At 41.1% G+C, this 14,160-nt stretch overlaps 1 protein-coding gene across 18 annotated transcripts in view; it reads left to right on the top strand.

Annotated features, from left to right (window-relative positions):
* Positions 1-11,136, top strand: part of KDM4C (lysine demethylase 4C) — a 427,285-nt gene extending 416,149 nt beyond the window's left edge. For all 18 annotated transcript variants that reach the window (XR_010588892.1, XR_010588893.1, XR_010588896.1 and 15 more), the window contains 2 exons: positions 6,942-7,034; positions 9,957-11,136. Coding sequence is in view for 9 of the 18 variants with exons in the window: in XM_005295226.5 (XP_005295283.2) it covers positions 6,942-7,034; positions 9,957-10,133 (270 nt within the window). In the remaining 9 variants the exon portion in view is untranslated. The remainder of the gene's footprint in view (positions 1-6,941; positions 7,035-9,956) is intronic.
* The last annotated feature ends 3,024 nt before the right edge of the window (positions 11,137-14,160 follow it).

Raw genomic sequence — 14,160 nt, 5'->3', positions numbered from 1 at the left:
ATGAGAGCTGGGCATGCAGTAACCGTGACCATGTGCACAAACACCTGTGTCAGTATCGCACAGGATATATGCAAGCCCAGTTATCCTGCACGAATCCTAGTCGTAATTGTGCATGCAAAATCAAGTGTGTATTTTTAAGTGCCTCTCTACAAATCTGCCACTTAAGTGTTTGGCATCTCGGTCAGTTTTTGTTTGTATGGTCCTTCATAGTAACCATTTGTAACTTTCTGTAGATGACTAAATTATTCAATTAAATGCTTTCTGACAATTTCATTTACACCATTAATTTATGATATCCTCATACAAGAAAACCACATGGAGAGAACAAGTGCAGTTTTTCATTTTTATCCCACTGTCTGAATGCACAATATATATCTTTGGTTGCCCATATATAGTAGGAGCCCTTATTCTCTGTGATGAATATCTGCATTTACAGGGCATACAAAATAAAATATACCATACTTGACAGAATGACTAGTTTGAAATTCAGCATCTGCAGCCTGGTTAAAATTTGGATTTAGCAGTAGTCTGATATTCTGTGTAAATAATTACACCACTGAAAGACTTGGAGGAACCCTTATTAGTGTTAGTCCTTAGCAACATCAGGGTGAATTTCTAGTGCACCATGCTAGAGTTTAAGTAAGAAACTCCAATTAATGTTTATGGCAGTTGAACAGCTAGATCAGTGGCTCTCAACCTTTCCAGACTGCTGTACCCCTTTCACACATCTGATTTGTCTTCCGCACTCCCAAGTTTCACCTCACTTCAAAACTATTTGCTTACAAAATCAGACATAAAAATACAGAAGTATCAAAGTACACTATTACTGGAAAATTGCTTACTTTCTCATTTTTACCATATCATTATAAAATAAATCAGCTGGAATATAAATATTGTACTTACACTTCAGTGTATAGCATATAGAGCAATATAAACACGTCATTGTCTGTATGAAATTTTAGTGTGCACTAGAGCTTTTTATGTAGCCTGTTATAAAACTAGGCAACTATCTAGATGAGTTGATGGAAGACCTCTGTGTAGCCCCAGGGGTGCGTGTACCCCTGGTTGAGAACTACTGGGCTAGAGCCTCCATACCTCAAACTGGACATATGGGGTTTAGATTCTCTTGTGTAGTATGGCTGCTCAGTGCCACACTACCAATATAATCTGGTCCTAAAGCCCATTTAACAGAACCAGAGAAGCTCACCCCAACAGGGTGATTCTTTGGTGGGCTACAGTGCATGTAGACCATTCACCTCTCTCCTCTGTGCTACCGTAGTGGCTTGGAAAAAGAGGCATTGCCAAAGGGGGCAGGGGCGGGGGCAGTGATAGCAATGCCCTAGCACCATACTGATCATTGGGTATATTTTTGATTCCTTGTCACTATTTACAACATGGGTTAAGTTCAAGCAGCCTTCAAACTGCTCTAACATGCATGGAGACCAGTCCTGCACATGTTAGCAGTAGGATCAGGGAGTGTAAAGATGCACTGTAAGGGTACGTCTACACTTACCGGAGGGTCCGGCGGCAGGCAATTGATGTTCTGGGATCGATCCCGGAAGTGCTCGCCGTCGACGCCGGTACTCCAGGTCGGCGAGAGGAGTACGCGGCATCGACGGGGGAGCCTCCCTGCTGCGTCTGGACCCGCGGTAAATTCGGACTAAGGTACTTCGAATTCAGCTACGTTATTAACGTAGCTGAATTTGCATACCTTAGTCCGAAGTGGGGGCTTAGTGGGGACCAGGCCTAAGACATCTTTGCACCCCATCCTCTACCCTGGGCTTTGTGCGGTTCAGCGGCATACCAGGATATGGCCCAGGTCCTTTATGATGGAGTTAAAATTACTTCTCTTAAGGATTTTAATAGTTCACAGCTCTGTATCTTGGCTGTTGCTACTGTATGTACTCTAGGACAGTCCCTGAAAGCTTTTCAACTGTGCACAATTAATCTGACAGATTCAGTTTGTTTGATTGTTTTGATTTGAAACCTACAGGGCAACACTTTAATTTGAACCAGCAAACCCTATATTTTTTTGTACGTGCATTGTGCATCTTGTCAAGGTTCTTTAAGTATATGTATTTCAGTGTATATTTTCATATAATTTATACCTAATCCTGCAACCCTGACTCCTGCATATAGCTGTTATTCAGGTAATTCCATTGAAGCCATATGAGTTTGCAGGATTGGGCCCTGTGTACGTTTTCTGAAAACTAGTTTTAAATTAAAGTTTCTGAAGGAACTCAAAGTACAATTGTAGATAGTAGCAGACATTCATCTCTTATAGGTGAAGGATTCCAGGGATGGATGGTGGTGGTGGGGGAGGAGAGTGGAAGCGTCTAAAAAAGCATAAGTGGTTTGAAGGCTGAGTATTTTAGCATTCCCTGCACCTAGCTACATTTCCTTTCTCATTTTCTGCTAAAGGGGTTCATGTTGGATTAAATCTAAACCTAAGCATGATAAAGCTTTTCATCTTCTGAACAGAGCATTTTAAAGAAATTCCATCAGATTCAATATAATTCTGTTAACTGGCATTTCCCTTAGTGTCACTCATACCTCCTGTCTTTTGACGTGGTCTTCCACAACCTTGAAACATAGCATGGTGAAATTAATTTTAACCACTTGGGAAATTAGAAGCAAACATAAACAACATAATGACATCTTAATGTGTGATAAAGTGATATTGTATATGTTGGTATTCTTTAGCATTCCTAATCGAATACATTTGTACTTTTATACACAAATTTCAATGTTGGGAGTGCAGTCCTTTTGCATGTTAATCTAAAGCTATGTCTATGCTTGCGACCATGCATGGTGAGATGCACATTGTTGTGTCATGACTCCCTTATTGTCCCCATCTGAAGCATGTTCCGGAAGGACAGAGTAGTGTGAGACAACTGGCATGCCTGAGGAATCTGGGCATATTCATGCCTCCATTGTGCCATGGCCCTGTACCCGTTCTACAGTACAGTATAGATGGAGGTAAAGGGCATGCACCAGGTCATGAGTAACGATAGTCCTCCAAGGCCAATCCCACAATGCATTGATCCTTTTGCCGTCTGACCCTTACCCAAATGTATAAAGGTAATAGCAACCTGTGCTAAGCATTTAAGATCAGTTGTCCCCTGAACTGGATTGATCAGCACTGGTGATCACAGATCATGTTCCAAGAGCTGCCTCCTGGTCTCTGAAGCATGCCCACGTGCTGATTAATATGTGGTCAGACCACAACTTAACGCATACTGGCAGGAACATATGCCTCTACCAGGAGATTTATGGAGGCTGAAGGAGGCAGGCATTCACTGGACCCCATTCCTGTGCTGGGAGCACATGGAGCACTTCAGGCTCCTGTACCAGAGTGTGAAGGACTCCAGCATTCTCTGTAGGAGAGGAACATGACACATGTCCATACTATGATGATCTGGAGTGGGGGCTCTCCAAGGCTGCGAGTATCAAGCCTGAAGTGACTCCTGATTCTATCCTCACCCACCGCTTCACTGTATGATGGGACACCGATGAGGGGCAGGGTGAGCAGGCAGCAGGGACCTCAGAGGAAGTCTTGGAGGGAGACCTGGAGAAAGAGGAGCACAATAGTCATTGACAGGAGAAGTCAGGAGCAGTAGAGTTCCTTAGGGCAAGGGAGGATCTGGCTCTTAGGCAGGAGGAGGCCTTCATGAACCGGTTCATGGAGTGGGAGCATGCCCATAGGGTATGGGACCATTCACTCATTCAGTCCCTAGCACAGCTGGTGGCAGAATACTTTTTGGGCCTGTCCGCCACTGGGCTGCTGCTTCTCTCCAGAACAGGCAGCACGTCCTCCTCCTGCCGCTTCTCCTCCTCCTCCAGCTGTTGTCCAGGCTGCTCCTGAGGAAGTGAACTCCACCACCCCCCCTACCGGGGAAGAGCATGCTGGATACCTGGCACAACATACTCTGTCAGCACCCAAAACTCTGCACAGGGGAACCCCCCCCAAAGCCTGCTTGTGGGGAACAATAAGCCCAATCCAGTCCCTATAGCCCAATCTTTGTTTACCCCCCAAGCTCCATTCAGGATACCTCTCCATTTGTCCACCCACGCAATATTCCACAGTCTTTTCCCCTCTTCTCGGGGAGGGGAAGGGCAAGAAGACATGTCCACAAAAACTAATGTTTGCCCAGTTTCAGGGAATTGTACTATTTTTATTTTTGTTAATTTGTCTCTGTTACACACTGTTTTAGTCCTTTGTTTGATGTACGTTTGTAAATAAAAGTTACCATTCACTTCACTTGTGTGTGCCGCTCGCTTTCTGAGTATGATCAATGTGATATTTTCTACGTTAGGGATGGGTCAGCAGGATTCACAACACACGACTGTGATTTCTGTAAATGTGTCTTGCCAAAGAAATGCAATGAATTCTGTCCCTCGCACATCACCTTCAGCCCCCAGTCATGAATTGCCTAGTGTTTAAAAAAAAAAAAGGATTCATTACAGTGAACTAAACTGTGAAGTAACTGCTGCTGTCCAAAGCACCAGAATGAAAAACAGAAAAGAAGTTAACTGAACCGTCTTTATGGCTTTGTTAATGACTTAATTGACAATTCAGACAAAAGAAACAAAAGTAAATTAACAGTAGAGATATCGGACACTGAACTGTGCTTTTACAACCCCTCTGCTCTCAACCTCACCAAATAGTCACCACTTGCAGCACAGAAGTACTCATGCATAGCACCTGATTAGTGCTGTGAGCAAGGATGTCAGAAAACACTGTGAAGAAGGAATGTGTGAAGCCCATCCCAAAACCTTACACAACTGTTTTTAAATTACTTTAACAATCCTTAATGACTCCCCATAAAGCAACCTGAAACCGAGTTGTTAACATGCAACAGCAGCATTGCTCAATGATGGCATTACAGTGCCTATACATTCTTCACAGCACAAAACCGCAGTCAAAGGTGTTAACCTTGAGTGCCCTCACCCAGTTATCTGCTTTCAGTTACGACATTACCATCAGCTGTAGGGGATCGAAACGCACTGAAGTATGTCGCTGGACAATCATGTAGCAATGATCTATTGAGCTTTTTCAGCAGCACCATACCGACAAAATAGTGTCCCTCGGCACTTTCCCAGGTCGCTTTCTGGCTCTACGCTGCTCCACAATGTATGAGAAAATAGCATCACAGATTTCCCTTGCCACCTGGGAACCATGAGCAGTATTCACGTGGGTGGGATTTGGCTGCCCGTACAGGCTTTGTAAACCAGATCTGCCCTGTGCCCAATAGCTCTGGGAATATTCTCTTTTAGCCTCGCATACATTGTGCAAGGTACAGCATGCCATGATCATGCAAACTGTGTTGGCTACCTTGGCATCCAGTTGTGATTGCAGGCATTGCCAATGAGCTGTCAGATTCCCAAAGGCATTCCCTTACCACACTGCAGCTACTCAGGCTATAGATGAATTCCCTTTTTCTTGGGTCAGTGATGTTGGAAAGAGCTTCATGAGCCAAGTTAGGAGTGCATATGCAGGGTCCCCCAACATAACTGTGGGAACAGAAACTCTGTGCAGAGCCACGGCATTTCTGGGGAATAAAATCCCTTCTCTTCTCTCCCCTCCCCGCCCTCACCCTCCCTCCCCCCTCTGTACAATCCTGACCTTCTGAGCACCCTGGCGTCATGGACCTTTCCCCATATGTCCAACATTAGTCTCATGAACTGACTTCGGTGGTCCACTGAGTCTTGGACAACAAGTGAATAGTAAACTTTTTGGTTCACATATTCACTCACCCCTTTCAGTGGGCAAAGTATTGGGATGTGCGTTCTGTCGATGGCCCCTGCACCATTCAGAAACCTCATCTTCTGATATCCTGCTATAATTTAAGGGCCTTTTGGATATGGCAACCATGCCTGAGTAGATTCCAGTATTAGTATTGTGGCAAACCTGTACAACCACCACTCTGACAGTTGACTTCCCAACCCCAACTGGGTTGTAACTGACCAATAGTTGTCAAATGTTGCCAGCTTCCAATGGGCAATAACCACCTGCTTCTGTACTGCTATGAGTTTCTGAGAACAAGTGATCTGGTGCTAGAGGATTAGTGCAAGCTGCTTGCACAACTCCATGAAGGTCTGCTTCCGTAATATGAATTCTGCAGCCACTGGTCATCATTCCAGCTTTCCAAGATGAGGTGACTCCACCACACAATGCTGGTTCTCCGGGACCAGAAGCGACAGTCCACCTATGGCCATACCACGGTAATGCCAGCATTCAACTCATCTTTTCCGTGCAACCTCAGTGGATTTTCATATGCCCTCTTGGTCAGCCATTTTCAGTGTCTCAAATTTTTCTGGACCCATTCCATCCAGTATCCAGTACTGAACCACATGAACATTTGTCGCAGGAGCAGAACTACATCATCATGGGCTTGCTCCATTTCTTCAGTGCAGTTAGGCAGAAAGGAGACATAATTGAGAGCTGCAATCGCAAAATGCGGCATACAGTACCAGCAACACACAACAAGGCAGTTCTCAGAGTGTATCCTTGGACACAAAGGACTCTGTGATACTGCCGCTGAAATGGCAGCACTATCGTCATGTACTGAAAAGGGCAGTGTGGGCGTGGGGTATATATGCACATCATATACCCATGCTCAGCACACTGTATCTGGACACTCAGCAGGGGTATGGGGTACATGTACTAGCAGTGCACGGACAAGTACCCAGGGAAACACACAGGTGTAGACATAGCCTAACTGGTGATTATTTTCTGAAGTATGGCTATAACTCTTAACTCTTCATGGTGTTTCTTGGTGGTGGTTCTTTATTTTCCTTCCTAAAAATAAATAACAATAGGTAACTATTTAACTCAAATGTTTGATCTCTCTGTAGATAATCTGTCTATTGTTGGAGAGTGCCTGAGGATTGCAAACAATGAGTTTATATTTTTCTAAAATTCCCATGTGTCAAATTAGGTTGAGTTTGAAGATGGTTCTCAGATAGCAATGAAGAGGGAAGAGATCTACACGTTAGATGAAGAGCTGCCTAAACGAGTGAAAGCCCGTTTCGTAAGTATTTACAAATACAAATGTTCTAATATTAATTTACTCTAAAGGACTTTAAACCGAGCTGTGACTTTATTCTGAGTTAGCCCTTTATACTTCACAAGGATTTTTGTGAAGAGTCAGTGCTAGTGTGGCTATCCAAATTCAAACAAGTAGCAAAAGTGTGCACTGGCCAGTCAGACTGGTTTACTGCTCTGTCAGTACAGCCAAATACTGTAATCAAACACACATCTTGACTGCTGACAGGGACATCTTGGTAGAACATCTGTCAGAGCATGAAGGATTAAGGAAGAACATCTCGTGTTGACAGATGAACTGTTCTTTCCATACCCTTATCAAATATCTGCTCTTTTTGTATATTTTCCAAGTACTCAAAGTTTATAATTCTAAAAGCACAAAGTTTAACCAAAAACAACAAAGAACCTGATCTAAATCCCATTAAAGTCAATGGCAGGACTCCCATTGACTACAGTGGATTTTTAATTGGACTCCAAGCTCTCAAATATTTTCCCAGCTCCTGCATAAATTCCAGCTGGTATGGCAGCAATCAGTTATTCCAACACAGTACCATACGTAAAATTCACACAACACCATAAGAACAGAACTCCTTTAAGACTAAGAAATGTTGCATTTCAACAACCGGTATCGGAGGAGAGAGAAGGTTTGTATTACCTAAGTTTGGCATGAATTCGAATATGCAGTCCTATATCAGTTACTCAGAGGGTCAAATACTCAGACTCAGAGACATCATGTTCTTCCTCTCATTTGCATATAACATACACTGCTCTGTTTCTCAGCAGTCCACTCAAAACCATACACTGCTAGCTAACTGTTAGTCATTTTTTAACATGTAAAATGAAAGCATACGGACTAAAAAAATCTTATAATATTGAAATTCAACAGCTAATGAATAAAACATTCATATTGTATTTAAAGATAATGTGAACATATCTGTAAACGAGAACAGCAGCACCGTGTGTTTCTTATTGCTATAAAGATGTGTACTTGCACATACCGTCCCTACTCTCACATGTATTGTATGAGATTAATCATATGGAAACTAGGTGATTCCCAGGGGATGAGAAGTGGGGGTCACCTGGGGAATGTCTATTTGGGGCAATCAGACAGAGGGCTCTGGGATGTGGCTGAGGGAGGGTTTGTTGCAGCTGGAAAATGGAGGCAGGTCAGGATTCTTTGGAGAAGCAAATCCTGACCTTATATTCGCCTCCACTACTTTCTCAGCATGCCCACCTGACGTGAGCTGCTTCTCCATGTTGCCAGTTCTCAGCCGCAGCCTGAAGCATGTGTATGGCACGTATTGGAAGGTGCGGTAGGGGTAAGAAGGGACATGGAGCTGGCACCATGTCTGAGAGGGGAGCTGGGAGTGGCAGCTGGGGAGAGGCAGAGAAGGATGAAGTTGTCTCTTTGCTATGAAGTGCTTTTCCAGGAAGGTGGCTTATCTCATTCAGGAGAGTAAGAGGGGAGCAAGAAAGCAATAAGAATGGAGAGGAGCAGAGCTCCTTCTGGCAGGAGCGTTCAGAAGTCAAATATTCTAGACTGTCGCATCTCAGGGGCAGTTTACTTCAGAGGAGTACACTCGTCCTTCAGTGTGCTAAGGCTTAATATAGATGGTTCTTGAAAAAAAATAACAAACAAGCCACCTGGGTGAGTACAATTGGTTGTTTTTCATTATATTCAGAAAAGGCCCCATTACCTCTTGTTGTTTTATACAGTATATGTAACAGGAGTTTAGAATTAACTAGACATACTGTAAATCTGTTTTATTGTTGTACTTGACTAAGAACAACAATATAGATGTGGCTGGTTTTTGCTATTCTTTTAAAATAGTGGCATTTTTATAGATCAATGTTTTACTTTTGCATGTGACACCATTAACTTTTTAGTGGAATTAAGTATTATTTTAAAACATGAAATTTAGACTATTAAATAAAACAAACACCAGAAACAAAATGGTTGCTATTGATGAGAAGCCTGATGCTGTTTCCCTGTTGTTAACTTGGGCTTCACAAACGTACAGCCCAGTACTCAAGGTGCTGAGTGCACCTTCGATGTACAAGTCAATGGAACTCAGTTGGAACTCATCTGAGTACCCTCAAGTCAGAGGTTACTCAGCTCCTTGCAGCACTAGTCCCATGGTTTATAATGTTGGTTCCACCCTTTCTTTTAAACAGCTAGGGATATATGATGATCTCTTCATCTTAAAGGGTTTGATCCCATGCCATTGACGTTCATGGGAATTTTGCTACTGGCTTCAGCAGTGGGCCCTAAAATTCCTGTCATTTGTCACTGTCATTATTTTTTCAATAGCTAGACATTTGCCGTTTCAGTTTTTGCCCTCGTTTTTTTTTTACACTTTACAGCACCAGCTGAACTCATGACTCCCTGTCCACACAAGCCATGCAATTGTACAGGGTACCTTTTTAATAGTCTGCATCATACAGTCCCTTACATTTAAACTAGACTGGATAAAATGCTAGATAATATACATTACTGTTGGGAAGAAACCTTTACTGGCAGATGGATGAACTGAATCCAATATGATCTTTCCCATCTCTCATTTCTGTGATTCTGTGATCTTTTGACACAATGAAATCCAACAGCTAGAGTCAGTCAAATGAATTTTAAGAAACCCCACAAATACGTCGAACTAAACACTGCAAAGTGAGTTTAAAAAAATACGGTCAACATTTATCTAACATGAATGGATTTTCCTAGAAACATTATCATAAAACTGTTCTGAAGCACTGATGACTTCATAATGGTGTAATTCTCTGGTTTAGTCCCTGAAATAGTCTTCAGTTTGTCTCAACCAAAGGTGCCTGTGCTTTCATGTGCTTGCCCTGGAGGGAGTCAGATTGTGATTTCCTCTGTGAAACTGAAGAGGTAATTAATATCTGTTTTTAGTCGACAGCCTCCGACATGAGATTTGAAGACACATTTTATGGAGCAGATATTATCCAGGGAGAGAAGAAGAGACAGAGAGTCCTGAGTTCCCGGTTTAAGAATGAATACGTGGATGACCCTGGGTACCGCACCTTTTTGAAAAGCTCATTCCAGAAGAAATGCCAGAAGGGACTATAAAGGAAGCAACAAAGGAATAAACCCCCACACACTACAGGGAAGTAAACAGATTAAATTTTGGTGGAAAACGTACAGAATACATCATTGCTTGGTTTGAAGATTGTATCCCTTCATTACTTTTGGCTAAAATAAATACTCTGAGTTTTTCAATGAATTTACCAGTAAACATTTAAAACAGTCCCCTACAATTATCCATGTTAATTTCAAATTTCTCCAGATTTGGTTTTTCTTGTTAATGTATTAAAGGCTGTGTATTAATTTTGCATCATGGATTGGAGGAAACTGAGATTAAGAGGCACTGCAAAATGACATGCCAAAGAAAACTTGGAATACAGTCCCGCTTCCATTTAAGTCAGTGGTAAAACTTCCATCGACTTCTATGAGAGAAGCATCAACTGCTAGGAAAATCTTAATATGGCATCCAGTAAAGATGATAAAAATTCTCACCACAATATCTGCCCCATCACTCTGGAAAACCATAAAGTTTTAATAACAGGATAAGATTACAATGGCTTGTATATTTTCCACAGCCAGGGAAGGACATTCAATTTTTTGTTTTAAAATAGGAGTTTTTTATAAAACATTTTAAAAACAAATGCAAGCATGTACAGTATTAAAACCTATACATGCTGTACTTGCGTACTTTGTACAGTGCTTTTACCTTTTTATATCACTACTGCTCTCAGTAGGGTTTGATGAGGACTCAGTGTGACTTAGATATTTTTTGGCTTCCAAGGAAGAAATCTTCAGAATAGCGAGGGGGGGAGGGTTGTATATTTAAAGAGGGAGATTTTGGCAATTATTTTTAAAACATGTTTTTCATAATACTTATTAAAATAGCTATTTGTAAAATAAAAATTATTTCATTATGTGTTTGTAAAATTAGAGTTTAAATATATATGCTTAACAGGATAGTTTTGAACTAATATAATATGGTCTTCCTTTTTAAATAATAGTTGGCAAATGTAATAGTGTTTAAAATAAATGCCCTTTTGCTTACTAATGTTTGCGTCTGCTGATGTGATTACCCATCTATATATCTGTGTGAATGAAACAAATCACTGGCAATACGCATGTAAATTCATGAACAGAGCAGCCTGTAGTTACACAAGACTCAGTACTGATGTAATAATTGATTAAACACTGTATCATGGTCTCGTATCTTTTTATTTTCCCCTCTGTCTTGTGATGCTGATCTTATCAGAGGTTGTAGAGACAGGCTGGAAATGCATTCGGGTTTTCTGCTATTTGCCAGAAACACGGGCGCGTGTAAAGCCAAAAGGAAGCATTATCAAAATGACATAATCTGTTCTGTGTAAGTTGCCCATTAGCAGGATTTCTGACTGGCTGCCGCAGGAAGAAAACTCTCAGAACCCAATTTAATCTTGAGTGCTGCTGTTTTTCATTGTGCTACTTACAAATGTTCTTATAACTGGGTACATGGGCCTGGAAAAACACTTTGTGACAAACCTGCTCCTTGCTATTGAGAAGCACATATCTTGGTTTCACTGCATCCTTTGCAAGGTTATTCTTAGTTGTATGACTGGATAGCTAAATCTTTTCACTTACTGCATGACATCTCAGTTGGAATTTTAATTTTTTGTGTGGTACATTGACTGCTTTTTTTATACCATGAAATCACTAAAAATCCCTTTAGTCTCTAAGAAATTGCTTAGCTGTGACAATCATAATGTATTTCTAATTGAGAATGCTTTCTCTTGAGGTTGGAGGGTTTAGTGAGTGCTGCCTGGCATATTTCAAAACATCAGAGCTCTTTTTGGTAGATCTGAAGGAAAAGCAAAACTACTAGTACATGGGTCTCATTTGCCTCACGGAGCAGGCCTGTATTCGACCTGTCAAGAGCTAAATGCAGGTGACCAGCCATTTCATTATGTACAGTCTTGTCATATATACCTCTACCCCGATATAACACGAATTCGGATATAACGCGGTAAAGCAGTGCTCCAGGGGGGCGGGGGGGGGTTGCACACTCCGGCGGATCAAAGCAAGTTTGATATAACGCGGTTTCACCTATAACGCGGTAAGATTTTTTTGGCTCCCGAGGACAGCGTTATATCGGGGTAGAGGTGTAATTAGAAGATAAGAATGATTTTATTAGCCCTCCTGAAGTTTCATGAGACAATAAAATCTTAAAATGCATAAGTACATTGTGAAATTACAGCTACTAGAAAGGCCAATGTGAGGAAGTGTGGGTGGATAGGAGTCACATGTGGGTTCCATGCCTAGCTCTGCATTAACCTGCTGTGTGACTTCAGTCAATTCACCCCACATCTGTGAACTGGGTGTCATGATGCATCTCTTCCTTTGTAAAGGAGATCTGCAGATTAAAATTGATCTGCAGGAACTAACAATTATTTTTAAAAAACATCATTTGCCTGTTTCTTCTCTATTGTGTCCTGGGATTGCAACAGATTTTACTCTAAAAGTCCTGGAAGTCTTATGAAGAATTATCGGGCCTCGTCAACTATATAAAATATCTTGTCTTCCTTGTTCTTGCTTTAAAGAAAGTGAATCTGAAATGTAATTATCTTAATTTCAGAAAGCATAAATCAACATTGTAACTTTAAAGAAAGAATAGCGTGATGATAACCCAGAGATCCTGGGACTTCCTTATTATACAATAATGGGTAGTTTGAAGATTCTGCAATGAAAAAAATAATGTCGGATGGGAATTTTGGATAGAGATGGTATGTGTTAAATGTTCTTCAGATCTGGAAATCAGACCATTTCTCCAGATTAGCTTTACAATAATGATACTGCTTTGCACAGATAGGAAAGAAGATGGTGTTAAAAACAATGGACTGGGAGTCAGGAGATATGGGTTCTGGTTCCTGTGTGACACTGGCCCAGGCACTTAAGTTGACTCAGCAACTCTGAACCTCTTTATTTAGCTTCCTAAATGTGGATTTAGGTGCTGTCTTTAGGCATCCAAATTTGAAAATGTTGGCATTAATCTTTGTCTGTTTCCCCAGCTGTAAAATTGAGATAATAATCATCATCTCAGGATGTTGTGAGACTTCACTCATTTATGAACCTCAGATGGAAGGTATTATATGAATGCACAGTATGATGATGATGATTATAATATAGTGCCTCCCATCTGAGGATCTCAACGCACTTTGCAAACTAATGTAGCCTTATAGCACCCGTGTAAGTATTTTATTAGTATTAAAGATGGGTAAACTGAGGAAAGGTGATTGTCTTCCCTGTGTTATACCTTTGTACCAGTGGCAGAGCTAGCTGTACAACCTAAGAGCTGAGGCACCCAGTCCTCTGTTTTAAACACTAGTCCCTACTGTCTTTTTATTCTCTCAATAGATGAGACATAGAACAATTGCTTCACATGTTCAAGAATCCTGAATACTGGGTATGGGGCATATATTTACATAAGCAGCAGTGTTTTGACAGACAGTGATAAAAATACTGTGCTTTTACTCATGGTTGTGTTCACATCCATCTCATGAATAACAGGGAAGTGTGCTGTACTTGGATTTATGCTGGTTTGCAAAAGACAGTGTTTTAGTAGCAAGGTGGTGATTCCCCAAATTATACTCAAGGCGTGATCAAATTCAATGTTTCATTTATTAATTTTAGATGACTTCTCTTTAATCCAATTTGCATTATATCATCATGATAGGGCAATTCAACCAATGGTTTTTAGTAACAATATGATATACAGTACCATGCTGTGCTACAACACTCTGAAAATTACAATTAAAAGAAGAAATATATATATAGCCCCCTGAAGTTATTCATATTTGGAAGCCTGTGTATAATTCCTATCTTGTGTTCTAAAACACAGAAAAGTTAGTACAATGACCTCATATGAATTTATAAACAATATTTTAAAACATAATGGGACAAATTCTTCCCTCATTTTCACAAACACAGTCCTCCTGATTTCATGTGCTATGATACTCTCCACGGAAGAGAAAGTGAGAAAAAAATACTGATAAGCCAAATATTGCTTGAATCATCAGCTGGCATGGTACTAAATGTTCTGGTT

The sequence above is a fragment of the Chrysemys picta genome, chromosome 6 (genome assembly GCF_011386835.1).
Source record: "Chrysemys picta bellii isolate R12L10 chromosome 6, ASM1138683v2, whole genome shotgun sequence".
Classification (NCBI taxonomy): domain Eukaryota; kingdom Metazoa; phylum Chordata; order Testudines; family Emydidae; genus Chrysemys; species Chrysemys picta.
The sequence above is the reverse complement of the archived record's forward strand: the minus strand, read 5'-3'. Positions and strand labels throughout refer to the sequence as shown.